This window comes from Ursus arctos, unplaced genomic scaffold (assembly GCF_023065955.2).
Source record: "Ursus arctos isolate Adak ecotype North America unplaced genomic scaffold, UrsArc2.0 scaffold_22, whole genome shotgun sequence".
Lineage (NCBI taxonomy): Eukaryota > Metazoa > Chordata > Mammalia > Carnivora > Ursidae > Ursus > Ursus arctos.
In genome coordinates, this window is record NW_026622897.1 from 14,738,962 (window position 1) to 14,759,779 (window position 20,818).

The 20,818-nt window shown below is 56.7% G+C and overlaps 3 protein-coding genes across 3 annotated transcripts; 1 reads left to right on the forward strand and 2 right to left on the reverse strand.

The window, feature by feature from the left end:
- Nucleotides 1–4,196: 4,196 nt before the first annotated feature.
- Nucleotides 4,197–7,004, forward strand: RNF26 (ring finger protein 26). Its single transcript, XM_026505570.4, has one exon. The coding sequence runs from the start codon at nt 4,783–4,785 to the stop codon at nt 6,082–6,084; it is 1,302 nt and encodes a 433-aa protein (XP_026361355.1). The 5' UTR covers nt 4,197–4,782; the 3' UTR covers nt 6,085–7,004.
- A 1,622-nt stretch (nt 7,005–8,626) lies between these two features.
- C1QTNF5 (C1q and TNF related 5) lies at nt 8,627–10,529 on the reverse strand. Its single transcript, XM_026505567.4, has 3 exons — nt 10,428–10,529; nt 9,893–10,149; nt 8,627–9,561 (listed from the first exon to the last, which is right to left on the reverse strand). Exons 2-3 carry the CDS (start codon nt 10,104–10,106, stop codon nt 9,044–9,046), a joined length of 732 nt encoding a protein of 243 aa, XP_026361352.1. The 5' UTR covers nt 10,107–10,149; nt 10,428–10,529; the 3' UTR covers nt 8,627–9,043.
- A 220-nt stretch (nt 10,530–10,749) lies between these two features.
- MFRP (membrane frizzled-related protein) lies at nt 10,750–16,152 on the reverse strand. Its single transcript, XM_026505569.4, has 13 exons — nt 15,956–16,152; nt 15,728–15,830; nt 15,496–15,609; nt 15,190–15,375; nt 14,843–15,056; nt 14,341–14,471; nt 14,073–14,198; nt 13,768–13,844; nt 13,246–13,394; nt 12,633–12,763; nt 12,392–12,523; nt 11,576–11,703; nt 10,750–11,488 (listed from the first exon to the last, which is right to left on the reverse strand). Exons 1-13 carry the CDS (start codon nt 16,007–16,009, stop codon nt 11,264–11,266), a joined length of 1,770 nt encoding a protein of 589 aa, XP_026361354.1. The 5' UTR covers nt 16,010–16,152; the 3' UTR covers nt 10,750–11,263.
- Between the last annotated feature and the right edge of the window lie 4,666 nt (nt 16,153–20,818).

A 20,818-nucleotide genomic window follows, 5' to 3' on the forward strand; every position in this document is an offset into this window, starting at 1 on the left:
CAAGTGTGACGTGTGTCTTTCTAAGATGTTTCATCTTTGGGCAGATCCAGAAAACACTGTATATAGTCTTTCTGTTGTTACAAAGAATGCCATCACGGTCAGCACAACTGAGGTCAGGTCTAGTAACAAGTTCAACTATGTGCCATGCAGGGCACGCGGTACAAAAACCCTTCTGGAGTTTTGGTCCAAAAAATGATCTTGCTCCCCTTTACCTTTGGTAACCATGTCAGTTCCATCATCATTGACTTGCCCTCAACAATCTTTTTTCTTTTTCTTTTTTTTAATTAAGTAGGCTCCACGCCCAGCATGGAACCCAACACGGGGCTTGAACTCACAACCCTGAGATCAAGACCTGAGCTGAGTTAAGTGTCAGATGTTTAACCAACTGAGCCTCTGAGTCACCCCACCCCCAACAATGTTTTAAATCAATGCCTAATTATGGGGTGCTAATCTTTAGTCCTTTCCTTATATCAAAACAGAGCTAAAACCACTTAAATATGTACGCAAGTTTTATCTAGATTTACATATATACACATTTTTAAAAATGTGAATTAATATTACAAATGTTCCTCGGCTATTGCATTAATTTGAGCACTTCTGGAACCGTAAATTAGAACAAGAAGAAAAGCAAGAGGATTTGACTAGGTAATTAATGTATTTCTTTTCTTACCGAAGCACTTCAACTTCTCAAATCCTCCCCCACATAAAAATTCAGGAGTTTTGTTTGTGGTATTTGGACACACTCACCTCATGTTTCCAGGATGTTAGGAGATGCAGGAAAGGGCTTTTCTGGGCCTGAATGGGGTCATTAGCAAAGCTGATGTTTAAGGTTATGAGTTCTGCTGGGCCAATGCCAAGCCCTGGATCCTGATGGACCAAGGAAAACATTTTTTGGTATGTTTGTGGTTTGTGGGGCCCTTAGCTGGTGCTGGGAGGGAACAAGGTGGCAGGGGCAGAATGAAAACAAACCTATGAATGTACCTTTTAATATAGTTTTGACATTGGGGCCCTGTAAATGATTTGTGTAAGTGAAAAGCAAAATGAGATCAAAAAGGAAAAAAAAATCCAACTCTAAAAGCCGCGGCAGTAACGTAGATTATACCGAATGCTTGATGGGGAGCCGAAGGGGAGCGCGATCGTACACAAAATCCCACAGTCAAGACCCCTGATTTGGATGTTCTTTCATGGTTTTACCCCATCTCTAAAATCCCCTTTTATTGTCCCTGTGAGCCTCTCTCACCTAAAATCCCTGCAGTTAGTACCTCAGCCTGAGGGCTTCAGTTCACCCTACTCCCCACTACAACTTCCATTACAAAATTCTGCAAGGATAGAGAGTACGTCTAGGCATTCAGTTTTCATAAGAACTGGCTGATTTCCTTCTCCATCACTGCAACTCGCACTAGTAAGCACCTTGAACTTTTTCCTTACTGCCAGTTGGTATCGGCTCTTTCCACCAACATTCTCGTCTTCTTTCTCTGGCCTCTGAACAGATGATGACCCCCGCTTTGGCAGCTGTGGGTTTGAAGAGGCTCTTATCTGAAACACAGTCCTGGAGGAGAGAGAAGCATTATCACCTTAGTAGAGCTACCACTTGACTCCAAACCCAACGACCATTTCCATGGTCACCTCAAGGGGAATGGCGTACAATCTCTCAGCATGGGGAAGGACGTTGGCTTTTCAAGGCGGTGTCGTCTAGCACTTCTTTCGCATTGTGCTCACAGGGTACTTTTCAGCTTACGAATGGATAGCACTTTTGTAGCACAGCAATTCATTTGTTGCAAGAAATGTGGCCGCACATAACCTCTGTCTGCCCGCAGCTGTGTGCCCAGCTGAGTCAAAGGTTATAGCTCATTCAAAGTGGCTCTGGTGAGTCTCAGATCACTCAGACGGGAAGCTTTGGTCCCAAACGAATGGAAATATTGTTTTAAAGGATCCTGCCAATTCCAAGAAGGTCTTTCTTGGTGTGTAAAGCTGGCCGGTTAATTGCGCACAGCGCAGGCATAGCAAGTTTGCGGAGTTTGATTTTGGACATGTTGAGTTTGTTTGTTTTCTAAATTTTTTTTAAAAGATTTTATTTATTTATTTGACAGAGAGACAGCCAGCGAGGGAAGGAACACAAGCAGGGGGAGTGGGAGAGGAAGAAGCAGGCTCCCAGCGGAGGAGCCTGATGTGGGGCTCGATCCCAGAACGCCGGGATCACGCCCTGAGCCAAAGGCAGACGCTTAACGACTGCGCTACCCAGGTACCCCCTGTTTTCTAAATTTTTTAAAAAGATTTTTATTTATTTATTTGACAGAGAAAGAGAGAGCACAAGTGGGTGTGTGGGGGGGTGGCAGGCAAAGGGAGAGGGAGAAGCAGACTCCCTGCTGAGCAAGGAGCCCACTGCAGGACTCGATCCCAGGACCCCGGGATCATGACCCGAGCCGAAGGCAGACGCTTAACCAACTGAGCCTCCCAGGTGTCCCTGGACATGTTGAATTTGAAGCACCAGTATGATATCCAGGCGCTATGTCCAGGAAGCTGTTGCAACCTGAACTTTGCAAGACAGATTCAGGCTGAAGGCACAGATTTGGAAATCATCACGTAGGGAGGAGAGGAGGTCATGAAAGAATACAGGAGAGAGTGATGTCCAGGGGCCCAGGGAGGAGGAAGTGGCCACTTGTATCAAGTGCCGTAGGAAGACAGGCTAGGAACACAGGAGGTGTTCACAGAACAGCTAACATTTCTGAAGAGGATGGGTTACGGGTGGGGAGATCAAATATCTTGAAGGGAAGGTGGGTGTATACTCCAAGATTTGAAATTGGGGGAAAAGGCACAGTTGGGACAATAAAAACATCAGCAGCAATAACCACAACAGACCATGCTCTGAGCAGGAGGCTAAAACAAATCCTTGTATTATTCTCCCTTGTTTGGAGGGATTAGCATTTTGTGGTTAGAGCTTAGCTTGGGTTGGGGGTAGAGACAGACTATGCTGTAAAATCAAATAACAAAATAGGGAGTTAGAGTCTGATGGCTAGAGAGAGGGAGGGGAAATCCCAAGAGGAAGAGGAAGAGGAAGAGGAAGAGGAAGAGGAAGGGAAAACACGTCCCAGAGAAGACATTGAGTTGGGGCCTAACAGGTGTGAGAGAGAGGCTGAGGCAAAACCAGTGGAGTTTTAGAAACTGCAGTCCTTGCTCTGCACTGTGCTGTCACCCCTGGTGGGACGGCCACATCTCAGTAAAGGCTTGTTGCATAACTCAGCTTCCTATCAGTGGAGCTTTGGGGAGTGAGGGATTCAGGTAGCCTTTGGGGTTGGGTGGGTGAAGGGGGACAAACATTTTTAGGAGCCCAGGCCAGGATGGAGATGAAGAGTTCAAACAAGCAGGTGACCAGGGGAAGGATGAGACCCTTAAGTGTCCTTGGCATTAGTAGAGAACACCAGGTTTTCCAACAGATTTGGGATGGGGTCTCAAATATATTTTGAATATTAAAGGGAAGGATAATTTATTGAGGAACCTAGAGCCGTCCAGGTGTAGATATTTAACTAGAATGTTCAGGTAAACAAATTAATAGGGACTAGTGAAGGAGGGTGAGCTATTTCTGGTCTGTGACCTCCTTGTCATAATGACAATGAGATAATCTCCTGAAGATGCCTAGAGAAGCTGATGACGCTGGAGGAAACAGTTTGGAACAGCAGCTTGGGAATCCCCTGTAACAATGTGTTTCCCCTTGTGACCGGCTTGAGAGCGGGCACAACCTCTTAAACATTTTTTGTATCCCCCATGTATTCGCAGGAGCTCAATAAATGATAGACTAAATGAACGAATAAATGAATAGAGGACGAGACAGAGAGTCTGAGGAGGGTGTGGAGGCGGTGCAATCCCAGAGCCCAGCTCAGAGGCAGTAACCAACTCTCACCTAAAAAGTTCACGACCAGGGAGGGGGGCCAGGAGAAAGAACAGCACGGGTATTCAGCCCAGTCCAAAATCCGGCTGTTAGGGGGCGGGGCTAGGAGGAGGGCCTAGTCCGCTTCTGCCCGTCAACTGACCAATCGCCGCCTCAAGGGGGCGGGTATTTCAACCTGTCTCCGCCCCTCTCTTTGGAGAGTAAATATGTTTGGGCGCCGTTCAAACGGACCAATGAGTGCTCGATGTTTCCTGCGGTTGCTTCTCAACGATTGGCCGGAGTTCGTCGTCCCGCCCTCCTTGTCACGCTTTTCGCCCCACCCTTTCGCACACAAGATGGCGGCGCCCAGCGGAGTAGAGGCCGCGTTTGGGGTTTGCTGAGGCTGACTCCCTTTCCCACTACCCCTTTGGAGGCAGAGCGCCGCGAGCCCAGAGGACGGGGGCCGGGCGGGGACAGGGGTACCTGTGTAGCTGGACCGCGAGCCCGCGCCCAGCCTGCGCCGCCCCCACCCGGCCCCGGCCCGAAACCATCCGTTCCCGGTCTCCTCTCGGTCTGACCCACTGCCCGGCCGTGGTTCGCCATCACCAGGCCTCCAAAGCTGACCTCTCTCTTCCAGCCCGGGCTCACCTGCACTTTAGAGATGTTTGGCCTCTTCCTTCCCAGACAGCCCGCCTTCAAAACCGGGACTCCTGGACCGGCACCTGGCCCCCTTTCCCTCCACTGAGACTCCGCCTCCCTCTAACCCACTTCTTCCTCAGATTCTTGGTTCTCCCTGGTTTGGAGACTGCTCACTTCCGTTCCAAATTAATTCCTGTCGCCCCCAAATATTATCAGCCTTGACACCCCCCTCAACCTGGGGCCAGACTTCCTTTTGGATTAACCTCCACAGCACTATCATGGAGGCTGTGTACCTGATAGTGAATGGGGTGGGCCTTGTGCTGGACCTGCTGACCTTGGTGTTGGACCTCAACTTCCTGCTGGTGTCCTCCCTCCTGGCTTCCCTGGCCTGGCTCCTGGCCTTCATCTACAACCTGCCACACACGGTACTGACTAGTCTTTTGCACTTGGGCCGCGGAGTCCTGCTTTCATTGCTGGCCTTGATTGAAGCCTTGGTCCGATTCACCTTTGGGGGCTTGCAGGCCTTGTGTACCTTGCTGTACAGCTGCTGCTCTGGCCTGGAGAGCTTAAAGCTCTTGGGGCACCTGGCCTCTCACGGGGCACTGAGGAGCCGGGAGATACTGCACCGGGGTGTCCTGAACGTGGTCTCCAATGGCCATGCTTTGCTGCGCCAGGCCTGTGACATCTGTGCCATTGCCATGAGCCTGGTGGCCTACGTGATCAACAGCCTGGTCAACATCTGCCTCATTGGCACTCAGAACCTTTTCTCTCTGATGCTCGCCCTGTGGGATGCAGTGACGGGGCCATTGTGGAGGATGACGGACGTTGTAGCTGCCTTCCTAGCCCACATTTCCAGCAGTGCCGTGGCCATGGCCATCCTCCTCTGGACCCCCTGCCAGCTAGCACTGGAGCTCCTAGCGTCAGCTGTCCGTCTCCTGGCCAGCTTCGTGCTTGTCAATGTCACCGGCCTGGTGCTGTTGGCTTGCGTGCTGGCAGTGATGGTGACTGTGTTGCACCCGGACCTCACTCTGAGACTGGCCACCCGGGCACTCAGTCAGCTCCACGCCCGGCCGTCCTACCACCGGCTCCGAGAGGATGTTGTGCGGCTGTCTCGCCTAGCACTGGACTTGGAGGCCTGGCGCCGAGTCTGGAGTCGCAGCTTGCAGCTGGCCACCTGGCCGAACCGGGGAGGGGCTCCTGGGGCCCCTCAGGGTGGCCCTAGGAGGGTGCCCTCATCCAGGACCTGGAGACAGGACACTCTTCCCGAAGCAGGGCCCAGATCAGAGGCAGAAGAGGAGGAGGTCAGGATGGCCAGAGCAACAGCTGCCCACGGCCGGGAGAGGCTCAATGAGGAGGAGTCTGTAGCCGGGCAAGACCCATGGCAGTTGCTCAAGGAGCAAGAGGAGCGGAAGAAGTGTGTCATCTGCCAGGACCAGAGCAAGACGGTGCTGCTTCTGCCCTGTCGGCACCTGTGCCTGTGCCAGGCTTGCACTGAAATCCTGATGCGTCACCCCATCTCCCACCGCAACTGCCCCCTCTGCCGCCGGGGCATTCTGCAGACCCTCAATGTCTACCTCTGAAGATCCTCCCCTTCGTGCCCACTCCTCCATGCTTCATGAAGCCACCTGCGCTAGGACAGCTTGAACACCTCACCTCTTGGTTCCTGGCCTGAATCCCCTCCTGCCCCCATGGCTGTCACGCCAAGCCTCCAAGCCATACGTCCAGGACATTGAGATAGGATACTCTGGAAGACTGTGAGCTGGGTGGGGCAGGGTAACCGCTTTTCCTTACCCAGTGCGTCCCTGTGTGATGCCGGAGGTGGTGAGTGTGTCACTATGCAAGGCCCTGAGACTGCCGTGGACTCCCCTCCAGCTTGCCAGGGCCCATCCAGATGCCAACCTTTGGGGCTCCCCCTTACTTCCGGTTTTTCTGTTGGGGATTTGCAGGTCCTCTCCCTGGCCCCTCCCCAGCTTCTGCAGCCACAACACGTCATTGTCAGTTTGGGTGTTTTGGTAACTCAGGGGCCTTGGAACGATCTTGAACCTTTGCTTTCAGCCAGAGCACCTGTGAACTGGTAGGCCTTGGGGATAGTATCTCTCAGGTGCCCTTAGAGTTACCACTTCTGCCTGTCTTGATCTTACGAGGCTCCCTCCCGACCTGATCCAACAGCTAGGATCAAGAGTTTACCCCTTGAGGGGTGGGTGTCTGCACCTGGCTTTGGGACCATATTACCCTCTGGCACCCCAGCTCCCCTGGGAGCCTCAGGAGGGATAACCAGATTTCTACTCCTACCCCTTTCACTCCCCACATCACAGAGAACAATGGCATTCCCATTCTGTTTGTCTCTCCCTGGCGTTGGGGAGGGCAGACTGTGCACATTTCACTAGGGTCCAAATACGGAAGGGGCCAGCTTAGGAGTATGAGCATCCTGATGGGTCTGTCTGGCCCTGATGGTTCTGTCTGGCCCAGTTTCTGGTGAATAAATTTCTTTTGACAGCTCTGACGGCCTCGGTGTGCATCCTTACAGGGACGAGCAGTTGGTGCCCCAGGGTCCTTCAGTCCTGCTGGAGTCACTGTGGTCTGGAGGGGACCTAGTGGGGGAGGAGATAAGATAGGAGGTGAGGACTGTGCCTTGGGGAGAGCCCATGCCAGGTGCAGCTGAATTAGCTTTCACGGCCTCCAATTTGTGCCCCTCACACACCTGGCTTTTGGAAAGCCCTGTCTTTTCTCCTTTTGCCAGAATGAAGCCCTAGTAGAGGGGAGTGTGAACATTCTCAACCCTTGAGTAAGCTTCCCAGCTTCTCTAGTGCCGCTCTTCTCAGGAGGGAATTTGGGGTTCTTGCTGCCTGGAGTCCAGTCTACCCTCTGATCCCTGGAGGAGCCTGGTGCTTGTCCTTGTGTCTCTTGGGCTGGAGTGGGGCTGTGAGGCCTCCTGGTGGAGAGCTGGGAGTTGAAACCCAGGACCCATCCCAGTCCTCACGTGCATATCGGCACAGCGTGGGGGTGGGGTGGGGGGGTGTGGGGGGTTGGTGTGTGTGTGCACTCCCGCATAATTGTATGTTAAATCTAGGAGCATAATGCCAGGGGCGGCCTTCTGGCAGTTGGGCAGTTGCGGGGGGGGGGCAGGGTAGGTCAGAAAGAAACTGAGAAGAGGCCCCCCTCCACATTCTCTGGGGTTGAGAGGCTGAACTGATTGTGGGTCTGGCAAGCCCTGGGTTGTTAGTCATTGGGCGGGGGTGGGGCTGGGGCTGGCTTCTGAAGGTCAGAGGAGGGGAACCTTGAAGGGGCTTTGTGGCTAGCCTCAGACTTAGTGGCGCGGCCCACCCAGGCTATGCCCAGCACGGTGGGGGTAGTTCACCACATCCATCTTGGAGTTGGGAGGCCTGGGGAGGGCTTTCCCCGCCCAACGCTAGGGAGGGAGCGGAGCAAGGGGAGGCTCGGCTCCTTCCAGTCTCTGTTTAATGTGAGGATAAACATTTTATGAGAGAAGATAAACTTCCTGAGCTGGGAGCAAAGAACCCCCTTTTCCTGCACCCCCATCTGGAATTACATTGGCAGACCTCAATACCCGTCCTCCTCCTAGCTACCTTAGCAATCGAGAGCTGAAGCACGCCAGGATCACTGCTGCATTCTGGAGTTGGGACGCCCTCTTGTGGTCAACTCAGAAACTACTTATCTCTAGCCACCCAGGAACACACCACTTCCCTGGTGTGGGGAACAGAGAAATAGCTTTCCAGCCATCTAGAGAGCAGGCAAGCAGCCAGAGCAGTCACGAATGCAACCCCGGGGATCCTTTTTGTTGATCAGGGTAGTGGTGTGTGTGGGGAAGGTAGCCTCCGCCCAGTTTATATGACATCTTTGAGTTAGAAAAAAGTGGTAAGAGCCCCATGCCAGAAGGGCACTCTCTTCAGCCAAGCACCCCTGTTCACAACCAACACAACTCAGGGGACAGCTCTATGGAGCGGCGGCTCATTCACCTGGGCCCGCTTCCTGTATCTCCTGCTGCATGGCTCCTCCAGGCCAAGAGCCCTTCCTTCTGCTGGAGCACCACCCTGTACATCTTCCCCATCGCTCCCTCTCCCCTCCCCCATCCTTACCATCAGGGCATCCCCCCCACTAAAGAAGAAAGGCTGAGCCAGTAGGGCTTATTTATTTATTTATTTATTTATTTATTATTTATCATTTTTTATTGAATAATCTCTGAGAGAAGGGCCCAGGAATAGGAGGGACAAGGGAGGACCCAGAGAAGCAGAGCCCCAGGAAGGGGACACCCCACCTCTGGGGCTCTGGGCCAAAGCAACTGGGGGACCCACACCTGCCAGCACAGAGTGCTCCTTTGGTTTTGGGCAGAAATCCAGCCACTGCCCAATACTGCCAGCCCTGATCTCAGACAGCCTCTGTCCCCATTCTCTGCCAGCAGCAGGACGGAGTGGTTCACAACATCCCAAGGGGGGCCAGCCCTCCCGGATGATGTGGCTGCCAGTGTCACACCCTCCTTCCGCAGGAATGAGAGAGCTTGAGCTCGCTTTCCAGTGGGCATCAAGCAAAGACAGGGGAGTTGTGCCAGTCAGAATACACCAGAAATCCCGAGAAGGTGCTGTCTGTCTTGATGCTGGCATAGATGCCTATGTAATCGCCCACGCCTACCTGCACCCACACCTGGTCCTCTGGCTCCAGCCTCACCATGGCGCCCCCGGAGAGGGAGGCTGGTTTGGGCCACCCCCCAAAAAACTGGAAGAAAGAGGCGATGGACTCGCCGTTCTTGACCAGATCGAACTGCAGGCTAGCCCGGTAGACGGTGGCGTGGACCGCAAAGTAGTAGACCCCGGGCACCTGGCAGGTGAACTTGCCGGTGGTGGCGTCGTAATGTCCTTGCTCGTTCACCAGCACGCGGTCGAAGGGTAGGGGCGCGTCCGACGGCGGAGGCACGCGGCTCTCGGAGCGCTTGGCGCTGAAAGCGGAGCGCGGAGGCACGGAGCACTCGCCGGCGGGCCCCGCCGCTCCCACGGGTCCCGCCTCTCCTCGCGGCCCGGGTTCCCCCCGCGGCCCCGGCAGTCCTGCGGGGGTGTGGGGCGCGGTTAGGGCGAGCGTGGCTGCGGCGGCGGCGGTCCGCAGCCGGAGGCGCGGGGGGCGCCGCTCAACGCCCTCCTCACCCTCTCTGGGGCTCCCGGCCGCCGCTTCCCGGGCGAGAGCCGCCCTGCCGCCAGCTCCCCGGGCCCCGCCGCCCGCAGGACAGGATCCCCGGAGCCGCGGCCGCCGCGCGCTGCGTCACCCTCCCCGCGCCCTGCTCCCGGGGCCGGCGGCGCCCCCTGGCGGGACGCTGAGCCCCTGCCCTCGGCCCGGCGAGCGCCGACCGCCCGGTGGACGGCGCCCCCGCCGCCTTCTTACCCGGACTCCCGCCCTCGCCTTTCTCTCCCGGAGCCCCGGGCGCGCCGTCGCGACCGTCGCGGCCGTCCCGGCCGGGCAGGCCCTGGCTGCCGTGATGGCCCGGCGTGCCGGGAAGCCCGGGGTGCCCCGGGCACAGGCTGGGGATCTTGTTGTCGTCCAGCGGGGGCGAGCCGGCCGCCAGGCCCAGGAGCAGCAGGGCGACGAGCGGCCTCATGGCGCTGGCACGGGGACTCCGGCCGCCGGGGTCCTTTCGCAGTCTGCGGGCCAGGCGGGACGGGAGTCGGGACCCAGAATCCCGGCACCGGCCTCGCTTCCCGCCCCGGCGCGACCGGGTGGGTCCCCACCCCACTGCCACGGGCCTGAGGCTGAGCGGCCGCGGGGGGATGAAGGAGGGGCGCCCCCAGAGCCGAGGACCCGGAGGGCGCCGGGGTGGGGGGGCAGGAGAGGCTGGCCGCTCCCCCCCCACCCCACCCCGTGCCGTCTTTCCCCCAGTCCCTCCCGTCCCCACCCCCCTCCCGTCCTCCGCCGCACTCACCCCGTCCCGTCTCCCGAGGCTTCCTTGGGGCGCTCGCTACTCCGGACCCTTCAGATGACCCTTGCCCCGCCCCTGCGCTTCTCCCCCGTCAGGCGTCCCCTGCCCTCGGTGTCCCCCTGGTCCGGGTTCACTCCCTGCCGGCTCCGCTCTGCTCCTCCCAGACTCCAAGAGGAAACCAGTTGTTCAGGGGCCAAGAGCTCCCGGCCGGGAAATAGCAGGGAAATAACTCGTGGTGTCGCCCGGCTGCCGGCCAAGATTTGGGGGAGAAAGGAGGGGGAGGGAGTGTTAGCTGGGCACAGGGAGGCAGAGCTGTGTGAGACAGACACTCGGGGCACCCACTGCTCCAAGGAGCCCGAAGGAGAGAGGGTGCGGTGACAGAGAGCAAGGACAAGACAAGTCCAGGGGAGACAGAAGCTGAGAACGGCCGGGTGAGAGTTTCAGAGGCTGAAGGCTGGATCTCCAGGACTCAGAACAGGGCCTGCCACATTACTAGGCACTCAACACATTTTTGTTCAATACATGAAAGAGTCAGAAGGCAGGTGGTGGAGAACCTGAAAAAGCAGGTGGAGAGGGGAAGGCGGGAGACTGGCAATCTGGGTCAGAGGCTTGGGTGGGAAGCAGTCCTCACGATCAACGGCATGGTGTGGAGCTGGGGCAAGAAAAGGGTCAGGGAAGCTTCCAGTAGCCCTGCCGAGGACTTCTCTTCCCCTACTTGGGAGGCTCCAGAGAGGATGGGCAGAGTCTCATGCTGGTCCTCCTTCCTTTGTCCCCTGCCTGCCCGCCCTGATTGGCAAAGGTGGACGGGCAGGCCGAGGGGCAGGGGCCGGCCTTCAGGGTCAGGGCCGTGCACAGGCCTCCAGGCCGGCCGCTTCGGGTAGCCTGTTGCAGTTGAACGGCCAGGGGGTACCCAGTAGAGCCAGGCCAGACTGGCACTGGCGCTCAGCCTCCTGGCAGACAGAGCGGCAGGGGGGAAGGACACTGCCTATGGGGGTGCAGTGGGGCACAAGCAGCCCACAGAGGAGCCTCCGGAAACTCTGGTAGCAGGGCAGACTTGTCAGGCTCTGTGGAAGGAGGACATCAGCCCTCAGGCACCATACTCCCTAGGCTCCCTCCACTTCCTGCCCCCCCCCAATCTCTTCCCAGAGCACCTTGTAACCTCTAAGGATCTCCACCACCTCCTCCTGGGTGGCCATGCCCACCCAGACGTTAGGGAAGGCCGTGGTGTTGTAGCTCAGACCGACGCACATCTCTACCTGGACAGGCTCACAGGCCAGCTCTGTAAGGGGAGAATCACTGTGGGGGGACACTGCTGGTGACCCAGGGCAAGTCACCTAACCGCTCCCTCTGGGTCATTTGGGGGTTGTTGTGGGAATCAAAGGAGCTAACATGGGGAGATGCTTTGCACACATCACAGGTGCCCATTATCCTCAAGAGCCCGCCCAAACGTCCTTTGCCAGCCCTGGGCATCACGCAGGTGTCTCTGATCTCGGGAACATGAGACACTGACATTGGCAGGGCCTGCGGGGCACCTGGAAGGAACTCCCCAGCTCTTGCCTTCCTCCTCCTCCTCATCTTCTTTTTTTTAAGTAGGCTCCACACCCAACGTGGGCCTTGAACTCACAACCCCAAGATCAAGAGTCCCATGCTCTACGACTGAGCCAGCCAGGTGCCCCTCACCTTCCTCTCTGAGGTGGGCTGTGCAGAGGGGCTTTCTGTGTGAAAAGGCTGGGCGGTTCTTGAAGCCCCTACCATTGACTCCCAGATTCCCACTTGCCTTGGCAGTGACGTTAAGTACCATTGCCACCACCGGGTGAGAGTCCCTCCCCGGACTCTGTGGAGTCCCCCCATCGGGGAGGATAGGGGTGGGCTGTGATGAAGGGTGCCAACGGGGTTTCTATGAACCGACCCCCAGCCTCCTCCTGCCTTCTGGGCCCTGCCCACAGTGCTCTGGGGCGGCTTCTCACCTGGGGGTGGGAACAAGGGGCTGCTGCAGCTGTCATCGCTGCTGTCCGGGCAGCGTCTCCATGTATCACACGTCCACTGCGGACTCTTACAGCCTCCATCACGGCAGGAGAACTCTCCGGGCCCACAGGGATCTGTAGGCAAAGGGGGTATGGCGGTGCCCTGGGACAGGGGTCCAGAGCCCTTCCTCGTTCTGCTGGAGGCGACTCCGCTGCCCACACCTGCTCACCCAGGGGCACCCACTTTCTGTGGCATTGAGGGCCTGGTAGGTGGCAGAGAAGCCCCCGGTGCTGATGCCACGGTCTGTCCGAAAGAACACCACCAGCTGCTGGTGCGAGGAGATGAGGCGAGGTGGGGGCTCCGTTCCACAGAACCTGCCGGAGCCAGAGAGCAGCCCTTGGCAGGGGGCCCTTGGCCCACCCAGGGTGTTCCCACGGGCCTCCCTCTGAGCTGGTGCTCTGGGCTGTGCCAGAGGGAATGGGACACAGGGCCGCTGACTCATGGCGCTTAGTAGGCATATTTAGTAGGCAAAGAATTTAGCAAACTGCTTGAATTTGAGCCAGTCGGAGATGGGAAACACCAGTGAGGGTTTGAGGGGAAGTGGGAGTGGCCCCGCGGGGCAGGAGAACCAGGCGGGAAGGGTACAGGGAAATGACCTTCTGCGCAGGGGCAATGCCAAACAAAGGCTTTGGGCTGAGGAAGGACAAGCCTCTTCCTAGGGTGACAGTGAAAAGACGTCTGGCTTAGAGCGGAAGGAACTGGAAGCCAGGGAGAGAGCAGGGTGAATCTGCGGGAGGCCTTGACCCTCAGACTGCGGAGGATGGAGTTTCTCCAGGGCTCCTGCTCAGGGGGCTACCTGCCCAGGAGGCCAAGAGCCCCTGTGTCGCTGGCCTCATACACGGCCACGTAGTCCAGCTTGCACTCGTCCTGAGCTTCCAGGCTGAAGTTGTGGAACCGCAGTTCTAGGCCGTGTCCCGCCGGCACGGAGATGTGCCAGGTGCAGAGCTGCGGGAGGGCACAGATGGAGTCGGTCAGGGTTCCTTCTCCCGTCCCACTCTGGGCACCCAGGCAGGGCTCCAGAAGGGCTTTCTCCTTGCTGCAGGCCGAGCAGGGCGTGGGAGGGGGTGGCCCACCAGGCTCTTTGCACTCCCGGTGGAAGGGCCTTTGAACTTGTCTGCTCTCAGAGAGAAGTTTGCCCAGCACGGGAACATGGGGCTACCTAGTAAGCACTGAATACAGTTCCCTTGCTGCCTGTTGGAGCTCTGACCTTCCCAAGAACCAGGCCACGTCTCCCATGCTGTTCCCGGTCACATTAACCCGGTGCACAGGTGTGGGTCTGCAGGTGCCACACCGCCCTCCCTGTGGCGCACCAGCTTACCTGCTGACGAGGGTACCTCTGCAGGTCGCGGGGGGCAGAGAAAGTGCCCTGGAGCCCCGTCAGATTCCCCCCGCACCCTGAAGAGAGGAGGAGGGACCTGAGTTTGCCAGGGTCTGTGCCTTGGACAGGGTCGCACGGGCAGGGACTGCAGGGGAGAGTTTGGGCCAGGCCCATGAGGAAGCAACTTCTGGGCCAGGAGCGTATCTGGGCAAGTTGGGGGCTAGGCCAGAGCTGGGGAGCCCAGGCCGAACCCGGGATCGGATGCCTGGAGACAGAACCCGCCCTGTGCCTGGCGGGGCCCGTACCCAAGAACTTGGCACTGCAGCTGGTCTCATCGCTGCCATCAGCACAGTTGGCAATACCATCGCACACTGAGTCAGGCAGCAGGCAGACGAGCTGGTCACAGGGGAACTCATCGTGAGCACAGCTCCCTGTGTGTGTGAGGAGGGTGCGTCTGCATTCAGAACCTCCCAGAGTCTCCAGCCCTTTTGCCAGTGCTGCGAGTGTTTGGGGTGGGGGTGGGGGGAGCAGACGCTTGAGGGACAGCCAGAGGCGGGGTGGCAGAACACTCACCGTTCCCGGGAGTCACAGCCTGGTACCAGGCGTGGAAACCAAATCCTTCCACACTGCTGTCAGAGACGAAGGCCACCCGGAGGCGGCTGGCGTTGGTGTTGAGGGTGGGGGGAGGCACCCTCCCACACACTCTGCAAGGAGCCAAATTGGGGGGTGATGGAGGAGGCTCAGAGCTCAGGGCCAGCCGGAGTGGAGGCTGCCTGGACCCTGCCGTCCTCTTGCCTCAAGCCCTGACCCGAGGAGGACGGTGTCAAAAAGGGTCGTTTCATTTCCCAGGGAGCTCTGACTCTCCTGACTGCCATGTCCCTCCTTGTGGCATTTATTCATGGACAACGGGGTGGGAGCTCCATCTGACACAGAGGAGCGGTGACCTTCCCAAGGTCATGCAGCAGGCTGGTGGCAGAGCTGGGCCCCTGAGGTCAGGTTTCTCGGTTTCTTCCCAGTCCAGCCTTTCGCACTGGCGCAGGGCAGGGGTGAGATCTCCGGGGGCAGGGGGCCCCACCTGAGGAGGGGGCCTTCAGGCTCAGGAGAGATTTCCAAGCGATCGAAAAGACAGGAGGCCACGCTCTCCATGCTGAGCGCTTCGATCCTGAGCTGTACCGCCCGGTCTGCGGCCACCTGGATGTGCCACACGCAGTGGGCGTTGGGAGGGTAAGGGTCCGGGTAGTTGGGGCTGCTGAAGAAGCCCCTTGGGCCAGAAAGGAGGCCCCCACAGGCTGCAGAGATGAAGGTTAGAGTTCCAAGGTCAAAAGGAGAGAGACCCTTTTATTTCCAAGGCTCTCCTTCCTGGCCCCTCCTCCTCCTGCCATCTTGGACTCTTCTCCCGGAAGATCTGCCCCGGGTACTCACTGGGCTGGGGTGAGGGGCTCATGCCTGCCTCCTCCAGCTGTCCTTTTGGGTTCCCAGATGCTGGAGAGGTGGTGGTGATGTTGGAAGGGGTGGTGGGGGTGGGGGTGGTGGTGGTCCCACTGGGGGTCAGGTTTTGGGCAGGCAGTGGCTGATAGGAGGCCCCAGACAGGGGTGTAGCCCGCAATTCTGGAGGTGGGAAGATGGGGGAGTGGGATTCAGAGGAGCTGGTTCCCCAGAGGTGACGCATAGAGTGGCTTATGGAATCTCATTCAAAAGCCCTTCTCCCACGCAGGGCCAGGGACTCACGGGCTAGAATGATGGCCACCAGAAGCCCGAGCAGCAGGAGCAGGAGGCCAGCCAGCAGGAGGACGCACAGCCAGGAGAAATGGCAGTCGGGGCGGAGCCCCCGGGGGCGCTGACCTGTGGGTGGGTGGGTGGGGTGGGGTGGGATGTTGAGGGCTCCTTGGGCGTCGCTCACACTGTTCTAGCTCCTAGGTCTCTGTTCTCCCCCATGCGGGTCACTCCCTGAGATGGTTACCATGCCAGGGAGCCGGGATGCTGCAGCTGGCATCCTCCCGGAAGGCTGCTGGAGGGCAAGGTGGCCCTGATTCAGGCTCAAAAGCAGGATTGCAGAACTCAGTCTGAAAGGGAAAGACTGGAGGGCTGAGGGCCATTGGCCACACTGCCTGGCTGGCATGTCCCCCGGGGCACGGCCAGCCCTAGGCAGGGATCTGGGGCTTGGGAGAGGGTCCTATGAGACCCTTACCTTGCTCAGTTCTGTCGCCTCCACACACAGGATGATATCCGAGCATTCCTTCATGGTTCGAGGCTCTGCATGGCTTTCTGGGAGTCCCTGTGATTGCCTAAGACCGCCAAGGGCCCACTCCCCGATCCCAAAGTGCCTATCAAAGGGACAGCCTCTGCTCCCTTTGGGAAGGGGCTGCCAGATGAGACTGACTCTCAGACTGCCCTTGGCCGATTGGTTCAGGACCTGGATACTCTGTCCCTGTGTTGGGGAAGGAAGCAGCCAGAAGGAATTCGCAAAGGCATGAAATGGTCCCTTAATCCAACTCAGCTGAGGTCGCTAAGGGCTAAGGTCGACAGCTTGGCCCAGGACAGCAGTCCTTAAAGGCACAGGCCGTGGTTGCGAACACCCCGCAGAGGAAACTAGGTGCTTGTGGGGGGAGGGTGTGACCAAGGGAGCTGACACCCCCTTTCCTCACCTCACCCAAAATATTGAGTGAGCACCGAGGGGTGCTGGGAGGGAAGGAGGACTGTGCAAGCCTGAGGGAGCCTTGGAAGCTGGGTGGGAGGGTTCTGCAGCTTTAAGGCCTAGGAGCCTGAGGGGACGAAATCAGCTGCCCTCCCATCTGGGGCCTGGGGCGTTAGCCAAGCTCGGGTCTTTGGGAGGCCCCCGTGAGCGTACCTTTGTGGCCAGGACCAGCTAAGGCAGTACAGGAAGCACATGGTACGTAGGGGCTGCTTCTCTCCGTGCTGATGTGCTAGGGAAGCTGGAGGGGCCTGCCGCCTCTGCCTGGGACCCTTTGGCCTGCAGACAAAAGGCAGGGGAGAAGAAGGAAGAGGGGCCAAGTCCTTGGACAGGGTGGCCGGGGCAGGCCCTCCAGTGGCTGTGGGGCCTGGGAGTTGGTGCTATCTGCTGCTGCAGGGTAGAAAACCCACCCTCTGCAAACTGGACACTTCATGCCTCTTCCTCCGTGACGACAGTCTCTTGGAAAAACCCAGCCTGGCCCGGCCGTCCTCGGGGAGAAAGGAAAGGGCTTGTTAACCTGTTTTGTGTTAGCCATGCTCGGGCGGAGTCGGGCAGCGCGGGACTAGGGAGGCAGCATCTTCGTGGCCAGCATTTGCACAATGTTACGTATTAGGCCCTGGGCAAGAGGCCTTCCGTGTCGTTTCCCTCCCTGGGTCACACTACGAGGTAGCATAACCATCTCATAAATGACAGCACTGAGGCTTCCCCAGGGTCACACAGTGGGTGCGATACAGAGCCAAGAGTTGAATCTGGGGCTGAGGAAATCCAAAGTGTGTGCTTCCCAGGACACACCTCTCTCACCCTCCGCTGGGGTGAGGCCTGCTGGCAACATCGGGGAACAAAGTGAGGAGCCCAGAGGGGAGAGAAGAAACAAAGGAGACAGATTATCTGATGCTTATGCAGCTGTCCTCATACTCTAGGAGACCCTTCACCCCCAGGTTATTCTCCATTCATCCCCTGGGGTGCCCTGGGCTGCTTGTGTATAAGGGGGCAAGCCTTTTTTCTTGGATCCTTGGATGGGGACTGCTTTTAGAGGGTTCGAGAGGTCGAAAGTATTTCCTTCCACAAGAACACTAAAATATTATTTGCCTTTTCATTTGTGAGTACACAGCACAGTCTTCCAGAGGCTGTGCGGGAAGCTTCTGTCTGGCTTCTGCTGTTTTCCGTGGCCATCCTCTGGGCAAAAGGGACTTAGGGTGCTGTTCCAGTGGTTTCTGGCTCTCTTGGGCTTCTGCTTGTATTCCTAAGAGCATGACTTCCTGTAGCTTCCCCATGCTGACCCCACACACCGTTCTCTCTCCTTGACTCTCTGTGGCTCTTCTGCCACCAGGAAGGGCGAGGCCAGCCTGAGCTTGGCTAGAACATTCTGGGACTCCAGGCTCTCTGGCTTGCTCTCCTGCTAGTTCTCTAGCTCAAACTTCCACTTCAGCCAGACCAGCCTCTTCATTGTCCCTGGAACATGATGTGTCCTTCCTACGAAAGACAGGTGCCCAGACTTGTCCTCTCATGTAGAACGCCTTCTTTTTCCGTGTTCCCAGGGCCAGCACTGGAGGCGTGCATTAGCATCTGACTCTTCTTCCCCACCCAAATCTGTCAGTCGTCCTCCTCCTCTCCTTGTTCACTGCCACCCCTAGCCTTGACCCTCGTCCCCTGGCTTCTGGATCTTCCCTCGTCTCTAGAAGCCCAGAAGACTGCAGCTCTATTCCAGCCAGCCTTCCTCGATCTCCCAGGGGAAGGCCACACTGAATAGCAGGCAACCAGAAATGCCCATCCCTTGGATTTCGGTCGTCCCTCCGGTGGCCGTACTTCACGAATTCTGGGCCATGCTGTTACTTACTTTGCATTCCTGAGCCTTTATCATATGTTGTTTGGAGGAGAAAAGAAGGCACAAGCATCCCGAGAGGCTAGGGGTCCAAACGTTGGCTGAGCATCACCCACTAAGAGAATGTGAATGTCGATGGCGCAGTCCTGGAGATGTGGGGCTGTGTGTGGGACATGGACATTTGAATACCTAGTATGTTCCAGACACAGCTCTCAGTAGCTATTGTTATACTCAGATTACAGAGGAGGAAACTGAGGCTCAGGACGATTAAGTAATTTGCTTGGAGTATAAATGCTAGTCTCTTTCTGCTGCCTCCTGCTCAGGTGCTTGTTTCTGCCTCTAGAGCAACGAAGGACAGGAGCCCTCAGAGGTGCTCGGCCTAGACCCTGCGGGGCCCAGGTACGTGATAGATGGTGCTGGCGTGTGGATGGATGGAATCAGGGAGTTTCCTTGCTACACTGCTGTTCAGCTCAGTTCCTAACAGACACGAGTTTGGAAAGTTTGCTGCAGAAAACTCTACCCTGCAAAAAGCTGTCAATTATTCACCCAAAAAGCGGAATACTCGAGTACTCAGATGGAAAGAGAACCGTCCTGCCTCAGCCGTTGACAAACCAGTGGACTCGAGCCAGCCTTCTCTAGCACTTGTGTCCTCACTGGCAAAATGAGAATGTGGACAAGGTGACCTCTATGGTCCTGACTTTGAAGCTCTATGGAGAGAAATATGTTTTTTTTAAGATTTTATTTATTTATTTATTCGACAGAGAGAGAGAGACAGCCAGCGAGAGAGGGAACACAAGCAGGGGGAGTGGGAGAGGAAGAAGCAGGCTCATAGCAGAAGAGCCTGATGTGGGGTTCGATCCCACGACGCCGGGATCATGCCCTGAGCCGAAGGCAGACGCTTAACCGCTGTGCCACCCAGGCGCCCCGAAATATGTATTTTCTGAGCACTGGTCATTAAAAAAAATGTAGAGTAACTCTCAAAAACTGAAACCAGAGGCACGAAAGGGCCCCTCACTTGGGACTTTGAGGCACGTATTTAGAGAAGTGACTTAGGAGGAGGACACTTGAGCTGAGAACTTCAAGGTCCAATCTCCTTAACTCAGATGAGGCACAAGGCCCAGAAAGAGGAAGGTTCTTGCTCAAGGTCACACCAGAGCAGTTGCAGGGGGAGAGCCCCCTTCCTCCCCATGGGGAGGCCTGCTGGAATGCAAGCAAAGAATGGGGGCAGAAATCCCAGTTGCTAGGAGGCAAAGCTGATGGATAAAGAAACATGGGGACAGATTGTGTTTGGGATCTGTGTAGCACTGGGACCTGTTGCCATGGGAATGAGAGCACCACAGGTTAAGTACAGAAGGGAGAGCTGGGAGCAAGGGTGGGGCAGGCTGAGCCCCTGCCTGGACAGTACCGGTAGTCCCCTGCTCCCCTGTGGAAGACAGCGGAAACGCACCGGTGGCCTCCACAACCAGAGAAAAACTAGTCAAGACACAGGTGTAGCAAGTCACACTGATTTGGGGCTCACCCATCCACTTTGCTAGAAGCCTGTTTCCATTTTGAAGACCATCCTGTTGACCTGTGGTTTTGGGGGAAATCATCTGCATTGGAAAATCTTACCCTGGGTCAGGCCGCTTCCAGGGCTGGCCAGGGTGAAATCTCAGGGTTTGAGTCACTGTTTTTCCCACTTCTGGGAAACGCCCAGAAGCAATGCTCCCACTACTGTCTCATCCCTTGATGTGAGTTTGACAGCAGGCACTGCTGTCTCAGCAAAGATCGAATAGGCAGGCCTTGATTTTTCAGTGCCTGGAGCAGGGAGGTAGCTAGGAAAAGTCCCGATAAAGTACTCTAAGTTCAACTGGCGGGGGCTTCAGCTTCCAGAGTTCTAAAATCAGGGGCAGCAATGCAAAGTCTGAACAGTATTAAGGGCTAAGAGAGAAAACCAAAAGAGACAAGCCCCCGATGCCCCAAAGAGGCAATCTCTTGAAAGGGTTAAATCTGTTTAAACCTTGAAAAAAGCGCTTTGGAGAACAAGACCTTTAATGTAAAAGTGGCTCTTTCTAGGTATTACTAGGGCAAGTTGAAGTCTTCTCGTTTATCAAGGGCCAAGTCTTGATTCCTCCACATCGTGGTACGGCCACTCTGCTCCAAGAGCAAACCTGGTTATGTCCAGCCTCTGCTAGAGCTCGTCCTAGGTCCGTACAGGCACCCAGTGTCACGACAACTGCAAGTGCCCACACCGGCCACTCAGTGGCAGACTCCATGTAAAGAAGCGTCTGCCAGCTACGCATTTCTTACGGGGGAAGATGGCATTGAGCTTATGTGGGAGATGCATGCTGAAGTAGTTAGAGGTGGCAATGACCCCTCACCCCTCCATGTTTTGCCCCCAAGAGTAAAGTATCCGGAGACAAGTGTGGCAAACTGTTACCTGGTGAATCCAGATGAACAGAATGTTCACAACGTGTGCTAGTTCAGTTTTGCAGCATTGAAAAATTTAGATTAAACAGTGGGCAACGGATTTGAGAACTTGGAATTCACGGTCTAGT